We start from the raw sequence: 24,070 nt of genomic DNA on the forward strand, positions 1-24,070 counted from the left end.
AACCAAACATTTATTGCATTTCAGATAGAATGTACTATCTAGACACAGATTAATTCAATCTCTCAAATGTGCTTCACTGGATTTTAAATATAACCCATATCCATATTTTAGGAACCATCCGTTCTCAGCCTTTTCAGCAATGTCTCACGCAGTGTGCATGATCACATGGCATTTCCTGAAATCCTAGGAACTGAAACACCATTGACAAGCACACACAGAACATGGCTGTGGCCCCAAAGAAAGCAGAGCTGGTGCTCACAGAAGTTCCATTTTCCGACTCATTTAAACCTAAATTCCAAAACACAATTCATCCTAAAAATGCTAAAATTAATTGCTGCTATGAGTACAGGGACAATCCATAACAAGGATATTGTTTTCTTGAGTGCAGACTTAGACACTCTCAAAGCATTTTCAACCTTCAGTAAAACTCAGGTGATAATTTACAAAGATAGACTTAGAAGGAAAAGAAAGTTAAGATGTTTAATACGCAGACTCTGGAAGCAGGGGCATGAACTTCTTTGTGTAGGATGGAACAATTCACTCAGATCTTAGAAACTCCACTGCCGAGCCCTTTCCGGTCCACAGACTGCCTGGGAACAAAGTTGCCCCTAGTCAGCAAAATACTGGCCAGATTGATTGCACTTACCCACTGAGTTATTTGAGTTTTTTATGTATTAATTTTCCTCCCGGGTATGCTGTCTTTCAGTATTATGAAATGAACTAATAAGGAGAAACTAGCATAAATAATTACATGCAAAGCATAACAAAGAGCAACATTAAAATGCTGAAATCACTCTTCACATATGTAATTTGGAAACACCCCCAAAATCTGTTTTCTTCAAACACAAATTCTTTGAAATTTCAATATTAGAGGAACCATATACCAGATTATCTCATAGAGCTAATGATAAAACTAGATTAGTAAATAGACCCTCCACATCTTTGTCAAATATTGTCCTTGATGTATTCATATCAGATAAAAAAAGAGCCACTCTTGAGAAAGGAAGGGTTGCATTGGTTTGAATAAAAATTGTTTTGCTTAAAGTGCAATTGTTAGGAAAAAACTAAATTGATATAAAACAATAGTCTTAAAATCACGAATTTCTTTTAAGTTCATTCAAATCTAATATTTGACCATATCTTTTGAAGATACACATATATCACTTACGTACCAAAAAATAAACAAATAAAAATTTTCTCCTTGAATTTCATAAACCTCATATATAGACCAGTTGTTCATTTTAAAACAGCCGTCATTAACCATATGATCATATAGTGACTTTAAAAAGTAAAACAGATGACTTACCTCTTCCCACTGATGTATGTATCTAATTAATCTTGAAAGTCGTAATAAACGCAAGAGACTGAGAATTTTTGTAAACCGCACGATGCGAAGTGCCCTGGCCGTCTTGTAAACTTCTGAATCCATTCCCTTTTCTACAATGAGGAAGATATAATCCACTGGGATTGATGATATGAAGTCCACCACAAACCAGCTTTTTAAATAATTCATCTTGATCACTTTAGGGTCCAGGATAATTTCAGAGCTGTCCTCATTGACAGTCCCAGTCCTAAAATTCATGATCAGGTCCAAGAGGAAAACTGTATCTGAGGCCACGTTGAAAATAATCCACGGTGTTGTTGTTTGTTCTGTGAAGAACGTGATTCCAACGGGTATGATGACCAGATTGCCAACCATCATGATAAGCATTATTAAATCCCAATAAAACCTACAACGAATAAAACAATCAGATTTTAAGATGCAGGCAGCAATCAGACCATTCTCTCCCCCCCTAAAAGTCATTACTGATCTGTGGTTAATAAATGAGTGAGAGAACAAAATGTTGGCTTTAGAAATAAGGTAACTAACTCCTTCCATGGCGGCAAATTTAAATCGAAGTAAAATTAACACATTCCTAAAGTAAGGTATTGTGATTAAAGAATTCCAAAAATTATTTGATATCAAGTGTTATAGAAATAAATTTAAAAACACCCATAACCCCATTTATCTGGTAAAGACCCCAAAAAACACCCTCCCTATAAACCAGGGAGAAATATAAAACCAGAAGACCCAACTTAAAAAAATGCTTTTGGTAAGATTCTCTGAAGGTGTTTTGAAGTACGTTATATACCAAATTACCAATCATAGATTAAAATAAACAAGGTGTGCTAAAAATACCAATACTGCCAATTTATCCCTAGGAGATTAGGTCAAATATAAATTCTAGAATCGTCCCTAGCTTCACAGTAGTCCAAATATGTATGCTTTATTCTTCTTTAGTTTGAAATAGAAAAACTAACATTTTTCTGAGGCTAAAAATAATTGAAGAGACTCTACTCTAGATTTAAAACTAGAATCTATGTTTACTAACTATCTTTTGAAATATTCTTATCTCACCTTTCATTAAAATTGGGAGAAAACCAGGAACTTTCAGGTTATTCCAGGTTAATCTATTGTAACTAAATTCTTCAGAGATGATTATGTAATTTTCGTTTGTATTCTTGCAAAGAATATTGACATTATAAATAGACTATTTATACTTGTGACAGTATATACTTATAACAATGAAGAAACAAATGTACTGATAAATCTCTTTAATAATGAAAAGTCTGAAAAGACATGAGTCACTTTGTCCTGGTCATATGTGTCCTCTTTTGGAAGTTTAGTTGCATAAAAGGTATAGAAATTTCTTTTTACCGAGATATTTTTATTTAACATTAATTCTCCCACTTAGATTACTTGAGCCACTTTTGATAAGGCATACATTTGCATAAATCTATCAAGTTTCTACCATCCCTAATTATGAATGGCTCCTGGAATAAAAGTAGTAATATAAGAAAGAACTATAAAAAGCACTCTCTCCCCTTATCTCCACACGCCCCCCAAGATCAGGTCAAAAGTAAATGTTTGTCATTTTAAAGATTTTACCAGTCTTTCCATTTAGGGACAAGCATACAAATATCCATGGCAATCGTACATCATACACTGCCATTTTCAATGCAACCTTCTCTTTCTTTTTTTTCCCTTCCCCAATGGAAATATGCAAAATGTGCCCCTTAATATACTAAGGGCAAACAAGAGGAGTGTAATAGCCATTTCACAAGGAAGTAATGTCACTGAGCTCTAGTGTGAAATCGAGTGTGCACTGAGGATTCCCACCTTGTGGCTACTCTTAGTCTCTTCTGTGGGCTCCTGTCCCTGGCCTCCCCAGAAGGCTGCTGCTCCCCTGTGTGTCAGGCATAGTGGGCCTTTTACCTTCTACTCCACACAGACTCTTTGGGCAATACCATACACGCATCCATGTCTTCTATGGTTCGCCTGTAACTGATGACTCCAGAAGCTTTATCTCTATCCACTGCTGCCTTTAAGCCTCATGACCAGCAGCCTATTGAACCTACCCCCTTGCCTATCTCACACTCTGGTTAAACACCATCCCCAGGCCCCAATTCAACATCTCACCTCCCACATATACTCCTCATGCCCCCTCTGTCAAGGAAAAGAACAACTCTATACCTGATTTACAAGTCAGAAAGCTTAGAGCCATCCTAGATAATTCCAGGACCTAAATCTACTCAATCTCATGCTCAGTTACTGTGGCTGTTTGGTTTTAATACCTAAACGTAAGGTGGATTCATCCATTTGCCCTTTATCATTCCCACTGCAACTGTCTGCAATCAGAAATTCTTACCAGCATTCGAATTTGAAGACAAGTTACTTAAATTCTCTAATACTATATTGTCTCTTCTGTAAAATGAAGATTATTATAGAACCAAATGTGTAGAGATTTATAAATTAAATAAAATAATATATACAAATTACAGATCCTAGCATATAACAAACTGTAGACACAATGGTGGTGGCCTACTTACTATTAGTTTATCTTTCCTTTCCAAAATAATTCAATTTTTATGGGGAGTAACCAGGAGCCCATTGGAAAATACTCCATTTTATATGCATGTTTATATTTTTGTCATTAACATAGAAGCTATTTTTAAGGAAAAATAATATTCTATCCATCTTAGTCAATAGAGGTGAAAAGGATAAAGTGCCACCCAATGTTTATAATTGCAATAATGTTTATCACACCATAGCTTTTTATTACCAGGATTTAATATGATCTGAAGCCATTAGCTATATTGACATCATCAGGAAGGCCCATTGATCCTTATCATGTCCTATTAACGTATCATTGACTCTATTTCATAGATATAAACACCGGTCTCAAAATAGACTTTGCATAATATAACTCTTCAGTTAACGTATATTCATTCATTCTCTGATAGCCAAGAAAAATACAGTTAACACCCACTCAGAAGTGTGATGTAACTTCTGTTTTTGAAACAATACATATGTCCCTGAAAACTGACCTCATGAGATCCTCTTGCCTACCTGCCCACAGGTTTCTCTTCTTGGCTCTTAGCTCTAAAAATGTTCCTTTGGACACTCAGGCTCTCCCTTTTCCTCATCTCTCAATTTCTATGTCTTACATGTTTTATTCCAGAATTGTCTTTCCTGTATATTCCCTCTTCCCATCCCCACTGTTAATATTTCAAGAGTCTCCTGTCTATGGCATCTGATCCATTCTATTCACCGTTCCAGAGCAACCTATCTAACAAGTAACTTGCCAGCTCAAAAGCCATCAATGACTCTCAATTAAATAGAAACAAGTTGCCCTGGTTTTCAAGGAAATAAAGAAACCTACTCCCTTCCCAGACTCTGCTTTAACACTTTATGGCAAGTACCTCATATGTCAAGCAAGAAAGTCCCCACCACGCGCACCTGGGTCCATGGACAGGAGATAGAGTTCCTTCCATTCTGCCTATCATTTCTCTTATGAGTATCACCTCTCCTTCATGTTCCATTCTGGTGAGAGTTTCTTCATTTTTTGTTTGTTTTCACAAACTCCAGAGCAACATATATTTTCAGTATGCTTCTTATATTATTACTTCTTTTGGTACTATTTTTGTTTCTTCCGTCATCACTGGATTTAAATTCATTATAGTTCAAAATTGTATCTTGTCTTCTATTTAATTTCTGTAGTAATATGGACAGTATCTAGACTAGCCAATGCTAAGTAGATAAATTAATTGAATTTTTAGTAGAAAGCTACACTTCAATGGGGATAAAGAAATGCTTTTTAACAAGACAAAGAGCCTTTAATGCAGTAAATAATTTCTTAATTTATCTTTTATATAACACTGAATTTTTATTCATTGAGAGTTTTTATGACATAGAATACATTAAAATAAATTAAATAAGAAAGCAGATTAAGAACATGTTCTTAGATTAGACAGCCTGAAAACAAAACAGTTTGGGATTTGACAGTTGGTTTGATATGTTACAAAACCCTTCTCCTTTTCATGCTGCTCTACAGAGACAGGATTTATTTGTAAAAGATCTTAGTTGGATTTTGAAGGCAGACTAGAGTTCAAATTCTAGTTCTACTAGCTGCCGGTTTTGGACAAGAAAGGTAACGGCAGTGAACTTCAATTTTCTTCTACTACTTTCTTTGTAGGAGGACTGTAAGCAATGATGTATGTAAAGTATAGAACCTGTTAGAAAGTTTCTTGATAATTAAGTAAAGTAATAACTAAGTAATCATTTTTACCTTCAACTGAAAGGAGATACACAAAATAAAGTAATATACAATTATAATTAATATACCATTAATAACTATGGTTTTACTTACTAATAAAGTAATGTTGATAGACAAATTATTCTTATGTTCAGAATTCATTTTCCCCCTCTAAGATTTTAGAAGGGAAAAAGTGGCATTATAAAGATTAGTTCCTGATATGAAACTGTGGAGAATTCAAATTAGGCATGCTTCCTTCTTTCTACCTACTTGTATCCCTGGTAAATAAAGACAACCCCCCATTCTGTAGTAACAAGAACTCCCCACTGTCCCTGAGGTTCCATGCCCTCTGATGACACCTGCTCCAGGTGAAAATACCTGATGTCAGACATTTCTAATCCAAAGCCTTAAAGAGATTTAAACAATCTCCATATCCCGCTACTGGGATTTAAATTTTTTCTCTCTAAATATTTAGTGAAAGGTTCTATTCTCCCCTCCGTTTGATGAAATAAATACTTGTCATTAAGTAGACTTGTGACTAAACCCCAGAAATGTAGCAGATTTATATGTGGCAATTATTTTAGCTATGATTGAAGTCAAATGGAGAATCAAACCTGTCCCATTACTAACACTTAAGACTCCCTCTGAAAAATTACATTTTTATATATTAAAAAAATTGGGCATATGTTTGGTAAGTTACTTATTTATCAATATAAAGGAGTAAGTGTCTAACTGCCTTTACTTTTTTAAACACACAGTCCTTGTAACTAAGTTTTAAATTTTATTTAAAATTTTATTTAAAACTGACTCAATTTTCAGAAGTCCAATACTAGCCCAATTATTAAGCACATGGACAAGAAAGGTAACAGCAGTGAACTTCAATTTTCTTCTACTACTTTCTTTGTAGGAGGACTGTAAGCAATGATGTATGTAAAGTATAGAACCTGTTAGAAAGTTTCGTGATAATTAAGTAAAGTAATAACTAAGTAAATATGAGAAATGACATAAAGGGCCTTCTTTTAAATGCTATGTCCTCATCCTAGTGCTATCAGTGGCAATTCACCTGCCAAGACTCAGCAGCCAATCCCTGAACTTGGATCTGATGGGTTCTCAGACACTCTTCACCACCTTGCAAACCTCACTATTTACACACAGAATACTCACACTGGGTCGACACATGCCTGCCCTAAGCTGTGCAAAGAGCATTTCTTAGTCAGGTCTATGATTTGGTCTAATGCCTTAATGTCTCTCAAGGATAAATTCATTATCAAGGATGGGTAGGGAGTAAAGATATCAGAAAACCCAGATCATTTACATATAGACAATTGGAAGGGAAAATATGCTAGCTTTCCTAATACAGTGAAACCTTGCTAACATCCCCATTGTAGGAAAGTTTAGTCTAACTTATGGATAAAACAAAGTTAAACCATAATTGAAGACACTGAGATGATTTCCAATAAACTTAACAATTTTCCAAATGAGAGCATGAGATGGGTGAGAGCTACACTATACTATAGCTAATCTTATTCATTAAAATGAGTGATGGGATAGAAACATAATCCATATGAGGGTGTGAAGAGCTGGACCAAGCCCCCTTCCCCTGTAACTGCTCTTTTTCATTGTGTGCTAATCTCCCCACTGCCAATATGAATGGTTTATATTGGTCCATAGACTCTTGCCTGTGGTGTTTCACAATTCTGTTTACTTCTCCTACCAGAAACCCTCCCAAATCTTTGGTTACTATGATTCTGCATTTTCTCACTCCTCACTCATATTATATACCAGAAGAAATTTATTTTCCTCAACCTTTACCTAAGTCCTATTTTTCCTACATTAAAGTAGACATCCCATGACCATCTCACCCAAGTTCTCATCCCTCTATTCACTCTCTCCTTTAGCCTAATCAATCCTTTTAGGCTGAACAAAAATGTTAATGTAAATGGTTACCAGGTCTCTCCCTGGCCTTGACCTCTGCGATGGATTCATGCATTTCTAGCTACACCCTGTACTGTTAGTGGCCTCTGGGGTTCCAGTGGAATAGCTGTCTCCACAGGCTAAAACCCAAACCAGTTTTACCTTATGACCTCAAACTAATTCTCCTGGTATTTTTATTTCTGTTTATTATAGCATGTCTGCTTTTCTCCTTCAGCCAGCCACTGGGCATACAACTTAAAAATGATTCCTGACTCCCCTGAGGGCCCAGCCCTGCATTCAACCAGTCTCATATTCCTTCCGATACAACAGCTTTCATATTCAGCTTTTTAAGTTTGTTCCATTGCCATCATTCTCCAAGAAGTTTTTATGATATCATTATTCTGCTTACTAATGTTCCTGTTTCTACCTGCCCCAGTAAATTACTTCCTATTTATAGCCACCAGACTTCCTATTGCTTGCAAAATGAAGTGTAATCACTCAAAATCCTCTACAGCTGGCTTGTCCCAATTCTTTACCTTGAAGCTCATCATTTTGTGCATACATGGTCCTCAGCTATCATCCAAAAAGACTGTTTTTCAGATGCCTCATCTTTGCCATTGCCCAACAAATGTCTGGGTTTACTTCTCTTAAAACCCAAACTCAACCTCCACATTTACTAACATTACTTCAATAGTCAAGTACAATGCCAGGCGCCTCCCTCCATCCTCTTATAAGCCATTCCCAGTTCTGTTGGAGTTTATCTCCTCCCCGCTCCAAACTCCAGTCTCAATTTCTCTATGTGATTTCAAGCACTGCAGACACCTACTAGTGAAGACCATAATTTAGTGCAATAGGGATCAATTAATGAAGAATGTCTGTAAATACAGCTTTTGTGCTTCTTCCTAACCAAATCGTAAGCCAATCTTCTTTATATTTAAATCGCCTAGCAAATAATATACATACTGCCAATTCCCCAATGATCAGATTTTAAATTAATGCATTTATGTTAATGAAGATGTACTACAATATTATAAGATATATATATATATATATATATATATATATATATATATATATAATTTGTTCTTTTGGATGGTTTTGAAACTAAAGAAGTACAAGCCTCCTTATTTCTCCTTGCTGGTAGAATTATGCTGCATACTTTTAAACTTCTAATTTTCTTGCTTTAGACAACAGAATGATGTCATTCAAGGACATCTTCATTATGTCATTCAAATTCACTTCAAATGAAGGCCACAACTTTCATTCCATTGAATCAAAACATCTGTTTACCCCTAAATGTCACACACAAAATATATTCCCATAAGTCTACAGCTTTCATCAAAGATGCAGAATGAAGAGAACTCCCTGAGGACTGAATAGGTCTGTGCTGCAGGATTCTATCTTTGTGACAACAGAGATTTTTCATAAAAATCCTGAACTTACAAAAGGAAAGTAGAAAACGTATAAAATAACTCCTACTGTTTAAATTTACTTAAAATTTGGACTTTAAAAGTCTAATCTAAAATTGCTCCTTGGCTTCTCAGTATTTTTATTTGATTTGTCACTGAGTGATTTTCAAAAATTTAAGTCTTTACTTGGGACTCTCAGAACTTTATTCCTTAAAGCAGCGATTTTCAACTGGTATGCCACAAGAATTTATAAAACGTACAATAGCTGACTATTGAGTCAGAGGCACTGACCTCTTTTCCCAAATAAAAAAAAATGACAACAGCCAATACAATAGCCATATGGTGTGAATGAAACAAAAGTACACCTATTTTTGTCAGATTTGCAAAAAAATATATACTTTTGGTGTGACACAGAATTTTAGCAGTGAATGCATGTATGCACGAGATGAAAAAGTTTGAAAATTGCTGCCTTAAAGAAAAGCAAATACATTGTTAGTGGTCATGTCAACCAAAATGCATTCCAGACCATTCATTCTAGGGCAAAAATCCAGTAAGTTCATGTACATTTTTAAACTGTTTCCAAGGACAGACTAAAGGAAACCTGACATTAGTAATCTTACTGATAGACAGTCTCATGACACAGACACTGAAGGCACCTTTATCTTGAAGCTCAGTTAATGACTATCCATTGCTATGGGCTTTATATTTGCTGATTACTTTCATCCAACCACTGAGATTTTGGAAAGAAGGAAGATGACAGAATTCTTCCCTGTCTAAATACATAACTAAGTTACGGCTTATTCCAGTTTGAAGATTTTAATTTCAGAATGATTCTTCCCTCGTTGCTACCATAACCTTTCCCCAACATGGCTTGTTTTCAAATCATACAGTTTATCTTTCTTGTTGCTGATAACATAGGTCGCTTCCCATGTGTTTCTTGTTACTCTGCAGATTCCAACAAACCCATAGCCTCTTAGTTAACCCTCAATCTGTCAATGCCACATGGTTCATTTGCACTATTGCTCTAGTTTGAGGGTATGATTGCAGATACAGAATCAATGCCCAAACATATTATTGTGCCCTGGAAATATCTACATTTTAAGGGAGTTTTGGAATGTGGCAATGATCTTGATTTCTGTATATAATAATTTACCTCACTGGATATTGAAAAGGATGGCAGCCTCAGGGCAATAAAGCATAAATAACACTTACTAGATAATAGGCACTATGTAAACACTCTCATTTAATACTCAAAACAAGCAAAGAGGTAGGCAGCATTATCTAAATTTAACAAGAGGAAACTGAAAGCCATCCAGCTAAGAACCGTTTTTAAATTCATGCAGGTAGAAAAAAACCCATGGCCAACTTGCACACTCACACCCCTTCCACCATATTCAATGCCTGAATAAATGACTCAAGGATTTAAAGTAACATTAAAGAAAAAAAAATCTCCCACATGTAGTAGGGCAGCATAACCACACTTTCACCAGTCATGATCCATCACCCTTGAAATGAAAACGAAATTGTTTTCACAATGGAAAGTTCGAGTCCTGAAGGGGAATAGACAATGATGCTCTAGGTAGGATTCAATGGCTGGTCTTTGGATTGTGTGCTTTTCAATATGAGAAACATTGAAGGTCTACCTACATTTCCAGAGAATCAATGTGACAGCTCACCTGTTCCAAAGCCCATGAGTTACTAAGCATCTTCTAAATAAAGAAGCTATGGGATTGTCTATTAAAAAGAGGATTTCTGAATTCTTTCTGCGTTGGCTGCAAAGATATCTCACTAGTGTTTAAACAAAAATGAATCCTGATGCTCTAAAGGCATAAAGCACTTAGAAAGTAAGAGTGAAATTTGGTACCAAGTATTTTTTTTTCAAAATTGTTAAATTATAAACATTCCAATAAATGTATATCGGCTATCTTCTACATATCAGGTATGGTTCTACACACTCTAAGAAATTCAAACAAATTATATACCAACTAGAGGCCCAGTGCATGAAATTCATGCATTGGGGGGGGGGTGTCCCTCAGCCCAGCCTGCCCCTCTCCAATTTGGGACCCCTCAAGGAATGTCCGACTGCCCGTTTAAACGGCATGTTGGACATCCCTTTCACAATCCAGGACTGCTGGCTTCCAACTGCTCGCTTTCCTGCCTGCCTGATTGCGCCTAGCCACTTCTGCCTGCCAGCCTGATCACCCACTAACCACTCCCCCTGTCAGCCTGATCAACACCTAACTGCCCTCTCCTGCTGGCCTGGTTGCCCCTAACTGCTCCCCTGCAGGCCTGGTCACCCCCATCTGGCCTCCCCTGCTGGCCCAGTCACCCCTAATTGCCCTCCCTTGCCAGCCTGGTCGCCCCTGTTCTCCCCTGAAGGCCTGGTCGCCCCCAACTGCCCTCCCCTGTTGGCCCAGTCACACCTAACTTCCCTCCCTTGCCATCCCAATTGCCCCTAACTGTCCTCCCCTGCAGGTCTGGGTCTCCTCCAACTGCCCTCCTCTGCCAGTCCAGTCACCCCTAACTGCCCTCCCCTGCAGGCCTGATCCCTCCTAACTGGCCCCCCCGATGGCCTGATTGCCCACAACTGCCCTCCTCTGCTCACCATCTTGTGTCCACATGGGGGCAGCCATCTCTGACTACATGGGGACGGCCATCTTGTGTGTTGGAGTGATGGTCAATTTGCATATTACCTCTTTATTATATAGGATTATATAGGATTCTTCCCTCATGAACTTCCAACTTAATAGGAAAGTGAAGACTTTTACTTAAAATAGAGAAGGACAAAATTTAAGACATATTCATAAATAGTAAACTATCTGTAATCTGAGTTTCCAAAGGAGAAAAATAATCAGTCCTTTGTTTAAAAAAGTACTATGATCAAGGAAATTCAGAGATGATTTGCTGGGAGTACTTGAGCTTGCATTCTATTCAGGCACAAACATGAATTTATCAGCAAATAAATGCTGCTGCCTGGGCTTGTCATACAAAGAAACTTAGATACAGCCCAGTCCTTAAGAAAACAAGGTCTAGGAAAGACAAACAGTAATGTCTTCTAAAAGATTTTAAGTCCTATGACAAATGATGGAAAGATCGCTCCCAGGGCACACAAAGAAGTGACGGAGTCTTCCTTGGGGGAAGGATGGAAGAGATGGGCAGGGCTTCACAGAGCCACTGAGATGCTAGTTAACCTACACACTACAGTAGCTTGTTTTGGTGTACACAGACCACCATAAACATTTGCTGAGCACTAAGTCAGGTTTTCACTAGATACCCACCAGGATTGCCACTAGGAATACCAAGAGAAAGACCCTCACTATAGAGAGAAAAGGGGTGAAATGCCATGAAAATTAAAAAGTATGGTATGTTTACCTTTGTAATTAATACTTTAGCTATTATCATATTAAACAAATCCATGGCTATGTAAAGTGTTTTCTCTACATATAAACAGTGTTTTCTCAAGGAAAATGAAGGATGGTGGTCACAGATATCCAAGAATGAGATTAAATAGAATCTCAATTAAAAGGTGTTAAGTTCTGCTTATTTTTATAAATTTTATATAATACCATGTTATTTTCTTTAAAATATTTTTTAAATAGTCAATATCTACCTACTTATTTCAACAGTAGGCTTTTGAAGCTAAATATTATTCATCTCCATGAATTTTAGATTGTACATGGATGGAGAAATAGGAATACCATTTCCATTTCCATTTAGTTTATATTTTTTTCTAAAACAATAATACTTAAACATGTTATTCCATACTTGAATTCCATTGAAGTTTTTCCCCACTGGCAGCTATATATTATCTGTGGGGCAGAATGTTTCTTTAGATGTCTGGGCAATTCACACAAACTCTGGAGCATATTTTAAGCAAAAGAGCCAGTACTATGAGGAATTTTCAATCAGCTCCATGACCAGGTTGAGGATTAATGTGAGGAAAGATCAGAGAGATTGGGTAGGAATATGAATTTAGACATTTACATCAATTTTAAGTTGCCAACAGTTTTGGCATGATTTAATTTTTATAATCATATTCTAGAGTTTGATATTTCTTTTCATGTTTTATGTTATTATATAACACCATATGGGTTTTGAAATAATGACTTTTGAGTTAGTAATCTCAAAGATACAACAAAATAATTATTTCAGGAATTGCTGTATTTGACAAATATATAAGATCAGTTCTTGAGTCCTCCCCCCCCCTCCCAGTTATCTCTCTGGTACCAAGAAAAGTGTGATATTTTATTTCTCCAAAGGTTATTTTGTTTTTGTTATTTGCTTTTTTTAGCTGTTGAAGAAACCAAACACACAACCTGTCACTTTTTTGAAGGCAGAAGCTATGTCTTTAAAAAAAAATGTACTGAAATGTATACATCACAAAACCTTCTTACAGAATTGAGTAAATTTTAATCAGTTTAATCATTTCCTGCAGGTCACTGGGGTACATAAAAAGCAGGCACAACTTCCACCTATTAGTGGGATTCAGTTATCTCCTGAGCAACATCCTATTGTGGATATATTTCTATTGAAGAAAAAAAAAAGTTTAATAAATGCCACAGAAAAAAGAGGAAGGGAGAAAAGGCATTACAGTTATGTGGAAACATACACATGAATTCTTGGTGGGAATTGAAGTGCGTATCCATTCAACACTTTGTAGGTGACTGAAAATTACTCATAGTACTGGCTGTTCTGCTTAAAATATGCTCCAGAGTTTGTGTGAATTGCCCAGACAACTAAAGAAACATGGTCCTCAATTCTTAAATTCCATAGCAAATGTTACTTTGCTCACACATCCTTGATACTTATTACATATGGGAATATATGCTTCTGTTAGAAGTATTTTCTTCCTTGACACATAACCCATTCTCCACAGATAATATATAGCTCCACAGATAATACATAAACAGATTCCACACATTCTTAAAAGTAAACAAGGACTTATAGTTCAACCAGCATAGTTGGAAGGTGGAGGAGGAGCCATGGAACCCTTCATGGCTGGTCCTATAAACCCCAGTGGATTCAAGAACTGAGCTTCAGGGGGTGCAGTAAGAATACTTAGAATGCTTTGGTACCTTCTCATGCAGTTGTCAAACTACTATCACGTGTAAGAGTTTGTCAGACAATAGCTATAAAACCACCTTAGCACTCACAAAGTATTTTCACAGTAATCATTCTCATTGTATTTCCTCAACAGTTCTGTGAGACATATTGAAATGTTTTATCAGTCCTACGTTTACAAATGGGAAACCTGAATGAAACAATGATATGTGACTTACCATTTAGTGGAATCTGAGACTTGAAGGAGGGTTTTCTAATCACTAACCCAGGGTTTTTTCAATTCTCTGTCATGCATTACATTTATTTTGATTTGTATTTATTTGCATTTTACACACATATACAAATATTTTTATGCCATAGATATAGCATAATTTTCCTTTTACAGAGAGGAATGTAATGATTGAAAATAATATTAATTATCAAAATAGTCACAAATGCAAAATGACATATTCATCTCTGACTCCACTCCAGATATATACTACTGAAGATGCATAAACATCCTAGATGGTGGATCATAATTTGGACTTAGATGATAATCCATTTATTAAATTCCAACCATTATGAACAATCAATCATTCTATTGAATAATAGGAGTCTTATTTAATATGGGTAATTTTGGCATTTTGTAGAATATTTTCCAACTTAATTGCTTTTTCCTTTAAAAAATTTCATGGAAAAACATTAGTTATGCATTTAAGCCAACATACTGGTCTGCTATTATTGTGTTTTGTCATATTTGTTTATTATTGAGCAAAAAAAAAAAATTCTGGGTGTTAGGGGAAAAAACACACAATTACTTACGAATAAGTGTGGCACAGTGAAAAGAAGACTAGATTAGATGTGGAATGCTGAGCTTCCCATATTAGTATTATCTAGAGCTATACCTAGGAGAAAACCCCCTCAGTCTAGATCTCTATCTTTTCCTTGGGGAAAATGAACCTAGAACAGAGCCAACAGTCTTCTCAAATACAAGAGTTTTGTTGTGTACAAGTCATTTGTGTATCAAAGCAAGAATGGAGAGAACACAGCAATTTTAAAGAAATGTAATATGGAAACTAATTAGGGATAGACAGAGAAGACGAGGCAGTAAAGAACCCCATGAAGGAACACTAGGTAAGATGTATGATTATCCAATTTCCAGAAGGGAGTTGAAGGAGTCAAATAAAGCTCCTGCGTCTTATGCCAAAGAAACTAGAAATTGATAATGTGACAGTTTTGAGAGTGGATGTGGGGGGAGAGTAGCAATTCAATTTTGGAGATAATGAGTTTAATATGTTTCAAGTTAACATGATAGGAGGCAGTTGGAACTGTAATCTTTTGAAACTTAGAAGTGATGCCAGAGCTTGGGAAAACTTTAGGAGTCGATGTACAGATTTGAAAACCAGAGCCTGGGGAAACATAAGTCCTCCAAGGGAGAAATTGTACACAGATACATTATTGTTATCTGAAGTTCATACTTTATTCAGAGATCCCTATTTTTTACCAAATGTCCCTTCTCTGTCCCAGGATCCTGCCCAGGATACCACATTAGAGTTCAGTTGTCATGTCTGAGTTCCTCTTGATTATGACAGTTCCTTAGACTGTTCTTGATTGTGGTGACTTAGATATTTGGGGGGAGTACTGGTCACATATTTTATAAAATACCCTCCAAAATTTAGGTGTGTGATGTTTCTCTTATGATTACACTGGGGTTCTGGGATTTTGGGAGGAAGACCCCAGAGATTGATATCACGTGATATCAAGAGAATTCCTAACTAGCAACATGGTTTCTCAACATAACCTTGATCACCTGGCTCTATTGTGTTGGTCAGGTTTCTCACCAGTACAATGAGTCCTATTTTCACTCTTTCTTTGAAATAAATCACCATTGACAGCTCACAATTAGAGAATGGGGAGTCAAAATGCATTCCTTGAAAGTTTGAATAGCTTAAATTATTTAAAATTCTTGGACAGGGAATTTTGTCTCTTTTCCATTGATTTATTAACTCAGTTATTATTTACATCAGTATAGACTCCTTAATACTGATTTCATACTTCGGCTTACAATTCCATACTAGCTTATTCAGTTGCACAATTTGTTCCAACTTGGGTCATTTGCAGCTTTGTAGGTTATCTTTTCAAATTCCACCCAAGCATCCCTAGTCATTAGTAGCTTTTTCAAGGAGCACAATTCTTTGCTTGTATCAGCATCACAAGTTTGGGGTCAGAGGTGACAGAGAAATGTGTTTGTCTTCAAATAAAGTTTTCTATAGCTACCAGAAACTGATAAAACATTCTAAAATAGACCTCCAGGCAACCATCACAAACTTGACTTTATGCTCGCAACCACAAGACACAGCAGAAGCATTCTAGTACTAACCTTTATTTCATTACTCACAATTCAAACATGAACACATCTGTTCCCCCAAATTATTTTCCATTATTTATTTTCACATTTTATGTGATTTCTCTTTTAATAATAAAGGCAAAATGTTTTATTTTTCTTTGATGAAACAAAAAATTAAGACATTTAATAATAAATGTAAACCTTTAAGTATAGTACTAACCTTCCATGAGATAGTTATGCTTTCAATTTTAATATTAAAATGCTAATTTTTATAATTATACACAAATTTGACTTAAATTAAGCTACTTGTTATGAGTTTTATCTCTTTGGGATAAATACTAAAAATTTAGAATTTAATCATTTAAATCTATTTTATGACTGGAACTTAGAGGTCTATATTTTTTAAGTGTCACACAACTCTCTATGGAGGCAATTATTAAAACTTCTCAATAAAAGAATAATATATAAAAAAGAAAACATACATTCTACAAAATTATACTTCATTAAGTATATTCTATCTGCATACTTTATGGTATTTGTTCATGATTTAATGTTAGGCTTACATTATGAACTCTAAAAAAGTTCTGTAAGACTGAAATAGAGAGTATTTTGTGACTTATACCAGGACTAATGCAATGCATTTTTAAGAGATATAATTAAAGTGTTGTGTCTCTTCCACCTCTTAGAATTAATCTAACATGATCTTAACTGTATTTTAGTCACTACATATAGATCAGGAAATGGTGTTACAAATTGACAAAATGTTTCTACATCCTAAAAATAATGTTTTATTAATATATTTTACAGTACAATTTAAAAACATTTGTGGGATTTAAAAGAAGTACAGAATTTTTGTATTTTCAGTAAGGGAAGTGTGGATATAAAAGCACTTACTATATGTCGTATGTAGAAGGCACATAACTTCAAAATATCCAAACAACTATTACTACTTAGAAAATATAAATAAGTGATAATATAATTTTCTGGGAACTTTGATTAGATAATCTTTCTGGAACCAGTACTCTCATTACTACTCTGAGTTTTATAATATATAGCTTGGGAGAGGAGACATACTGCCACATACTTCCAGATAATTTGCAGCATCCCTATAATATGGGGTCTGATACTAGCTTTGCTTCTGATTCAGATATGACATGAAGCTAACTTTTGTCCCTTAAGATATTTTAGGTCAGCAAAGTCCTAGCTCTCACTCTATTTGCTAGCCATAGTATAGCTATTATCCATTCATTCAAATCTTTTTTGGTTATTTCCTTCCCAAACACACTACATCTCATGGTGGATCACCTAGAGCACTCATTCTCTAGTCCACTGAGTACAATTGATCCTTCACTCAAACGCATCCACCAGCCCCACCCACACGTGAATCTAGGCTACAACATAAAGTTTCTGTGTGTACACAGATATCCTGAATTGCTCCAGAAAAAACCCACACCCACACCCAGATGGCCAGGAAAATTTATACTCCTCTTCTCAGCCTCATGTGTTATATTCAATTGTACCTTCTGACCTTTCCCTGGATCATCCCACAGTATTAAATCAGCTTTACCTTCAAGAAGAGCCATGGAAGCCTAATGTGATTTAAGGGTTATCTCTGTATGGCTCCTGCATCCAAGTAATTTGCTCATTTTCCATTGTGAACAATTTCTCTTCTACCATCCTATATACTAAAACCCTAATATGCAAATCAACTGAACAGCTGAACAACCAGTCGCTATGACACGCACTGACCACCAGGGAGCAGATGCCCAAAGCAGGAGCTCCCTCTGGTGGTCAGTGTGCTCCCACAGGGTAGCACAACTCAGCCAGAAGCTGGGCTCATGGCTGGCAAGTAGCAGTGGGAAGCGGGCCTTAGCTGGCAGGCGGACATCCCCTGAGGGGTCCCAAACTGCAAGAGGGCACAGGCTGGGCTGAGAGACGCCCCTCCACCCCCACCCAGTGCACAAATGTCAGGCACCAGGCCTCTGGTTAGATATAAAAACTCAAGCACAAAAATAGGATAACGTCACTTACTGATATCTAGGGCTAATCATTCAGTCCTTAAGGAAACATGAGCTGGAGGGCAGATTTAGCCATCAGGTCAAAGTTGACATAATTAACCAAAGAGATAGTTTGGATACATGGTCTGATGCAAAGGCATATGGCCTGGACAGAAACAGAGCAGGGATTCATTAACATATAGGTAGTGACAACTCATAACATGGTAATGGATAATATTTACCAAGGAGAATAATATAGTAAAAGGCTTAGAAGCTAGACCTTGAGGACCAACAACATTTAAGCTAAGGGTGAGAGGATTCAATCCTGATAGGGACTTTAAGAAACTGGGCAGAGATGTAGGAAGATAATCAGAGAAAAGAAGGGTCAGAGAAGTCAAGAAGTGCCAAGTGCCAGTAGGGTTCATATTAATGAGGTCTGGGAAGTGGGCACGGAATTTAGAAGCAAGAATGTTAAGTGACATTTACAAGATTTCTTGGTTGGTTGGTGTTTTCAGCATACTGCTCAAATGAAAAGCAGGTAATGTTGTGTGTAGAAGAAATGATAAGCAAGGGAGAGAGGGTGAATATAAATTCCTTTTTTAAAATGTCTGTAAAAGTAAAAGGTAAGTTATGGAGGTAGAACACTACTTGAGAGCAAAGGGTTTGTTTCATTTCATGTTTAGTGTTTTTTGCTTGTTTCTTATAGATAAAGAAATTAAGTTTACCTGAGATAGAATAAATGATGAAATGCATTTGTAATTATCCATTATTATAGGACATTTTGATACTATCACCCATCTCATTTTCCCAAGAATTTAAAATTAACGCTATTTTTAAACATATAAGTTTCAGCAGGATTTTCCCTAACTCTCCAGTATCTGCTATTTTCGTTCTAAATCTGTGTGGGATTTAGTTTCCTCAGGTAATTTCTATAGCGCCACAGTCCCAATAAGTAAGGGGGGTGAATGACATACTTATTTCCATGCAGGGATACCATTAGATGGAAGAGCCCGTTATCAGACCTCAAGAAGCTAGAGGGAGTGATCTCAGAGGTATGATAGGACTGTAGATTGTGGGAAATTTCTCAGGCATCTGCCACATAATACCTCAGACATGTTTTTTCTTGTCTTTCTTATATGCCTCTTTTCAGTAGATTTAAATTATTATAATAACCTTCCAAAATTTTCCCAAGCAACTGTAATCCATTATCATCTAATAAACTCCAATTTATAAGCTATGTAACATATAGCATTTATATGGTGGCAGATTGTAACCTAATGGCAAATGTTTACCTTTTTGTGTAATAACGATGTCTGTCTTCAGTAATATCTGTAGCTAAAGTTTTACAGCTTCTTTTTACTTCCACCCGTTCCCAATGGCTTCATTAGGAGTACAGCTCTACATTGCTATTTTCACTTAATAGTCTGTTCATTTTGCTAAATAAGCACTACCAATTAAAAGAATATAGGAAAACATAATAAAAGAAAATTAAAAGTATTTTTAGGAAATATAATTGTTTTCACTAGTACTTATATTTTCTGGATTATTAAACTTAAGTAGAATCAAAAGCAATCTTTACAGTTTTATTTTCATTTTTATTTGCTTTCCTGGATAAGAACATTTCAATTTTCAAAATTTACTCTTAACTCTTTACTGTCAAATATTTAGCTTTTTAGAAAAATAAATGAACATTTGGAATAACTGGGTTTTGATAGATAGGATCCAATCCAACACGATGAACTCAAAATAGGAAATAAAGCTCTCAGAAAACCTCAGCCAATATTCAGTTAATGAGGCACCACTTCCCACTCAAGACTATCAGCTAAATACCTATGATTCTTACAGAAAAAGAATATATAAATTCTAACAAATTTTTTTATAAAGTCAAGAAAAACACTGAGTTGCTGAATCAGGATATAACTGAATTCCTCTGGGACAAAGGATAGTGGTTAAGACCCTGGGCTCTAAGCCAGATTCTCAGGTTCAAATCCATGCTCCTCCACTTAGAAGCTGTCTGGTTACCTAACCTCTCCATAATCTGGTTTTCTAAGCTATAATATGACACCTATTGTAGGTTTTCTGTAAGAACTCAGTGACATCATATAAATCAAGATGCTTAGAATGTGTCTGGCACATAGAACTCAGCAGGTAATATTGCATCTGACCATCTTTTGTAGAATAAACCACTGACTGTTGCTTTTCTCATGTGTGACTAGGCAAGACATTTTAACAGTAATTCTTTCCCCCTACATTAATGTAAAAATAACTGACAGATAATGCATACAAGTTTGATTGATTGTAGACAGGGAAGTCAGCATATTAGCATGCTTCTCATAGAAAACAATGGACAGCATTTCTAGGCACACAGAATGTATATTCTGTAAACTTTATTCTACATGAGATAAAGTAGAACCATTTAGTGTCCAGTTATTGATTATGAAAAGAATTTAAGACCATGTGGGTGTTCAGCTTAATGAGAGAAATGTAAAAAATATGAAATTCCAAAAATATATATATTTAAAAAATCACAGTGAAGTTATATTCTAGGAAGAAACTCTACTTTCAAAAATCACTAACTTCAAAACACTACCTTATGTGTTTGTATTTCCCAGTCACTAAGTGTTTACAGCCACATGCTTGAGATATCCATGGCACTACCTGACAACCACATTTTGGTCACCACTATCTCTTTCCATTTGCCTGCAGTGAGCTCTCACGTAATTAGGGCTAAATACAATGCACTTTTAAAATTAAACCAAGCCTCTGGGAAAGAATCATGAAAATTGATGGTTAAAGGACACCCAGGCAATTAACAAGCAGGATAAAGTTAAAAATTGAAGATTAAAAAGTAGGTTAAGAGCTTTTCTCTCTCTTTCCAACATGGTTTGTTGATACAGAAGGCATATCAATTAGCTTCAATTTACAGTGGAGAGAAATATAGAGGCAGTCCATATTTCAGTCAATAAGTAAATTGCTCTGCTATTTTCCAATGGATTTTTCTCTCTTTTAAGCACACAGTTCTGAAATAATTCTCAACTTGATTGACTTTTTGGAAATAAGCCTGAAAATCTATTTTTTTTTCTTTCTGGAATCACAACAGTGTGACAATAAGCTAATAACACTTAAAATGTTAAAAATCTGAGATATTTTTACCCCAGTAGAGTAACTGTTTTTTCCACCAAAAAAAATACATGTAATATATTATTTCTGATGATTTAAAACAATATATGAGATGAATGGTAAGGCTGTGACTTGGTTTCGTTCTTTTTTATAACTAAAGCATCTACTAGTCCCCGAACACACACTTGGCACTCAGCAAATATTTACTGAATGAGTGAATTCATGCCTATGATACCATAATACTTTTACTTATTTATTTTTTGTTAACCCTCACCCAATATTTTTACATTGATTTTTGGAGAGAGTGGAAGGGAGAGGGAGACGACAGAGAGAAAGAAACATCGATATGAGAGAGACACAATGATTGGTTGCCTCCTGCATGCTCCCCAACCAGGGCCAGGGATCGAGCTTACAACCAAGGTACATGCCCTTGATCTGAACTGAACCCGGGACCCTTCAATCCATAGGCCGATGCTCTATCCATTGAGCCAAACCAGCTAGGGCAATACCATATCTTTTAGGGAAACTACTATTATGTGACTTTGGATTATGGCAGACCTCTTACTATTGGACTGAACAATTCCAGCCCACTCTGAGCTGCTCTTCCAGAAAATTCCTGTTGATTACATGGGAGGTCCACCTCTTCTCAGGCCAATCAGGTGACCTTGTTTCCCACGACTGCCTTCCTTCAACATAGGTGGAGGTTCAAAAACCCAGGTCTTACAATAGGTTTGTCCCAGTCTATTCATCTTTTAGATTCATGAGAAGAATTTAACTGTAAAAGTTGCCCATGGTGTTTCTGGTTTTGCTATCTATTTTCTTGATCTGTTTTTTTATGTGCAAAAGCTAAGCTACCACTGTCTTCTCAGAGACTCAAGTCCCTTTTCCTTTTGAAAATTATGTCAACTTTGCCTGGCCAGCGTGGCTCAGTGGTTGAGCGTTGACCTACGAACCAGGAGGTCACTGTGGGATTCCTGGTTAGGGCACATGCCTGGGTTGCAGGCTCAATCCCAAGTAGGAAACATGCAGGAAGCAGCCAGTCAATGATTCTCTCTCATCATTGATGTTTCTATCTCTCTCTCCCTTTCTCTTCCTCTCTGAAATCAATAAAAATATATTTTTTTTAAAAAGAAAATCATGTCAACTTCAATTTTCTTGTATCAAGATCTATGTTATCTTGGCCATTAACTTAATACAAGGACCAAATTAAGAGTGTTTACTCAGAAAGATTTTGGTTGGAATTTTTTTCTTTACTTTAAGTTTGGTGAATACAATAAAATAATCTACTCATCACAGTTAAAAATAAAAGTTAATCCCCTTTCAAAACATGGACTCAGGATTTTATTAATTATACCTATAAAGACAGTGGTCATTTCCCATCTCTATTCAATAAAACTTGAAAAGAAATGTGCACTGTTATACCAGGCAGCATAATTTGGCAAAAGAAAAACAAATGATACATATGAGAAAGTAATGTCATTTCTTCTTAAATGTCATTGCCCAAAGAAATATATTTTCCAGTCTATTTTGATGAGGATAGCTTTGATTCCAAAAGCAATGACATTTAAATATAAGGCTGAAAGAAACAAAAGCCATCCAAGATAGCCACAAAATGTATCCCCGATTTTTTAAAAACTACATTAAAAACAAGAAGTACAGTAAATAGAATTAATATAAGCATGGATGTATATTAATTTATATCTTCAAATTTTATTTCTAAATACATCTTTCTGTATTTTAGATTAGGCTATTCCAGTGATGGCGAACCTTTTGAGCTTGGCGTGTCAGCATTTTGAAAAACCCTAACTTAACTCTGGTGCTGTGTCACATATAGAAATTTTTTGATATTTGCAACCATAGTAAAACAAAGATTTATATTTTTGATATTTATGTTATATATTTAAATGCCATTTATCAAAGAAAAATCAACCAAAAAAATGAGTTCGTGTGTCACCTCTGACACGCATGTCATAGGTTCGCCATCACTGGGCTATTCAGACTAAATTTAAAATTTTGTAGGAAATACATGGAAAAGGACCAACTGGTTGTTGGAAATTGTGTATAAAAGCCAAGATTTAGCATAATGTTGCCAACATGTCTTCATTCATTCCTATTTATTGAGTGCCTACTTTGTGTCATGCATGCATTTGGCCCTGGGAAATCAGTGGTTTAAAACAATTTTTACAAAAACCCTCACCTTAAGTGAGGCTTAAATTACAGAAGAGGGAAGAGAATAATTAAATTAAATCAACAACACATTTAGAATGCTAGATTATAAGTGCTATAAGAAAAGGCAGGATGGGATATGAGGAGTAGCTGATAACCAGGGGTTTTGGATAGGATTGGAATTTTACTCGGGTTATATTTGTTCAAAATTTTCTACTAGTATAAAAAGTGCTATAGGGTTCATCCTGTATCCATATATTTGCAAGTGGATCATTTTTGTAAGATTATTTACTAGCCTTTATATTTTTAATATTTTTATACAGGGTCACACTGCCCTTTGGCAAGGTTGCAGGACTGACTGGAGTCCCATTTTGGACAGCTCTCCCCCATAGTGATATTATTAAACAATCCACTAATATTTCTCTAGGAACATTGATTTCAGTTGTGTTTTTTACCTTTTATAAATGTAAACCTATATGGATTTAATTGTGTTGCAAGCTC

General features: G+C 35.8%; 1 protein-coding gene across 1 annotated transcript in view; it reads right to left on the bottom strand.

Moving 5' to 3' along the window:
• HCN1 (hyperpolarization activated cyclic nucleotide gated potassium channel 1) overlaps nucleotides 1–24,070 on the bottom strand; it is a 302,469-nt gene that overhangs the window by 265,732 nt on the left and 12,667 nt on the right. The window contains exon 2 of the mRNA XM_070411883.1: nucleotides 1,307–1,730. Coding sequence (XP_070267984.1) covers nucleotides 1,307–1,730 — 424 coding nt within the window. The remainder of the gene's footprint in view (nucleotides 1–1,306; nucleotides 1,731–24,070) is intronic.

The sequence above is a fragment of the Myotis yumanensis genome, unplaced genomic scaffold (assembly GCF_028538775.1).
Source record: "Myotis yumanensis isolate MYYU_CA2020_CCGP unplaced genomic scaffold, mMyoYum1.0.hap1 SCAF_4, whole genome shotgun sequence".
In the NCBI taxonomy this organism is placed as follows: Eukaryota; Metazoa; Chordata; class Mammalia; order Chiroptera; family Vespertilionidae; genus Myotis; species Myotis yumanensis.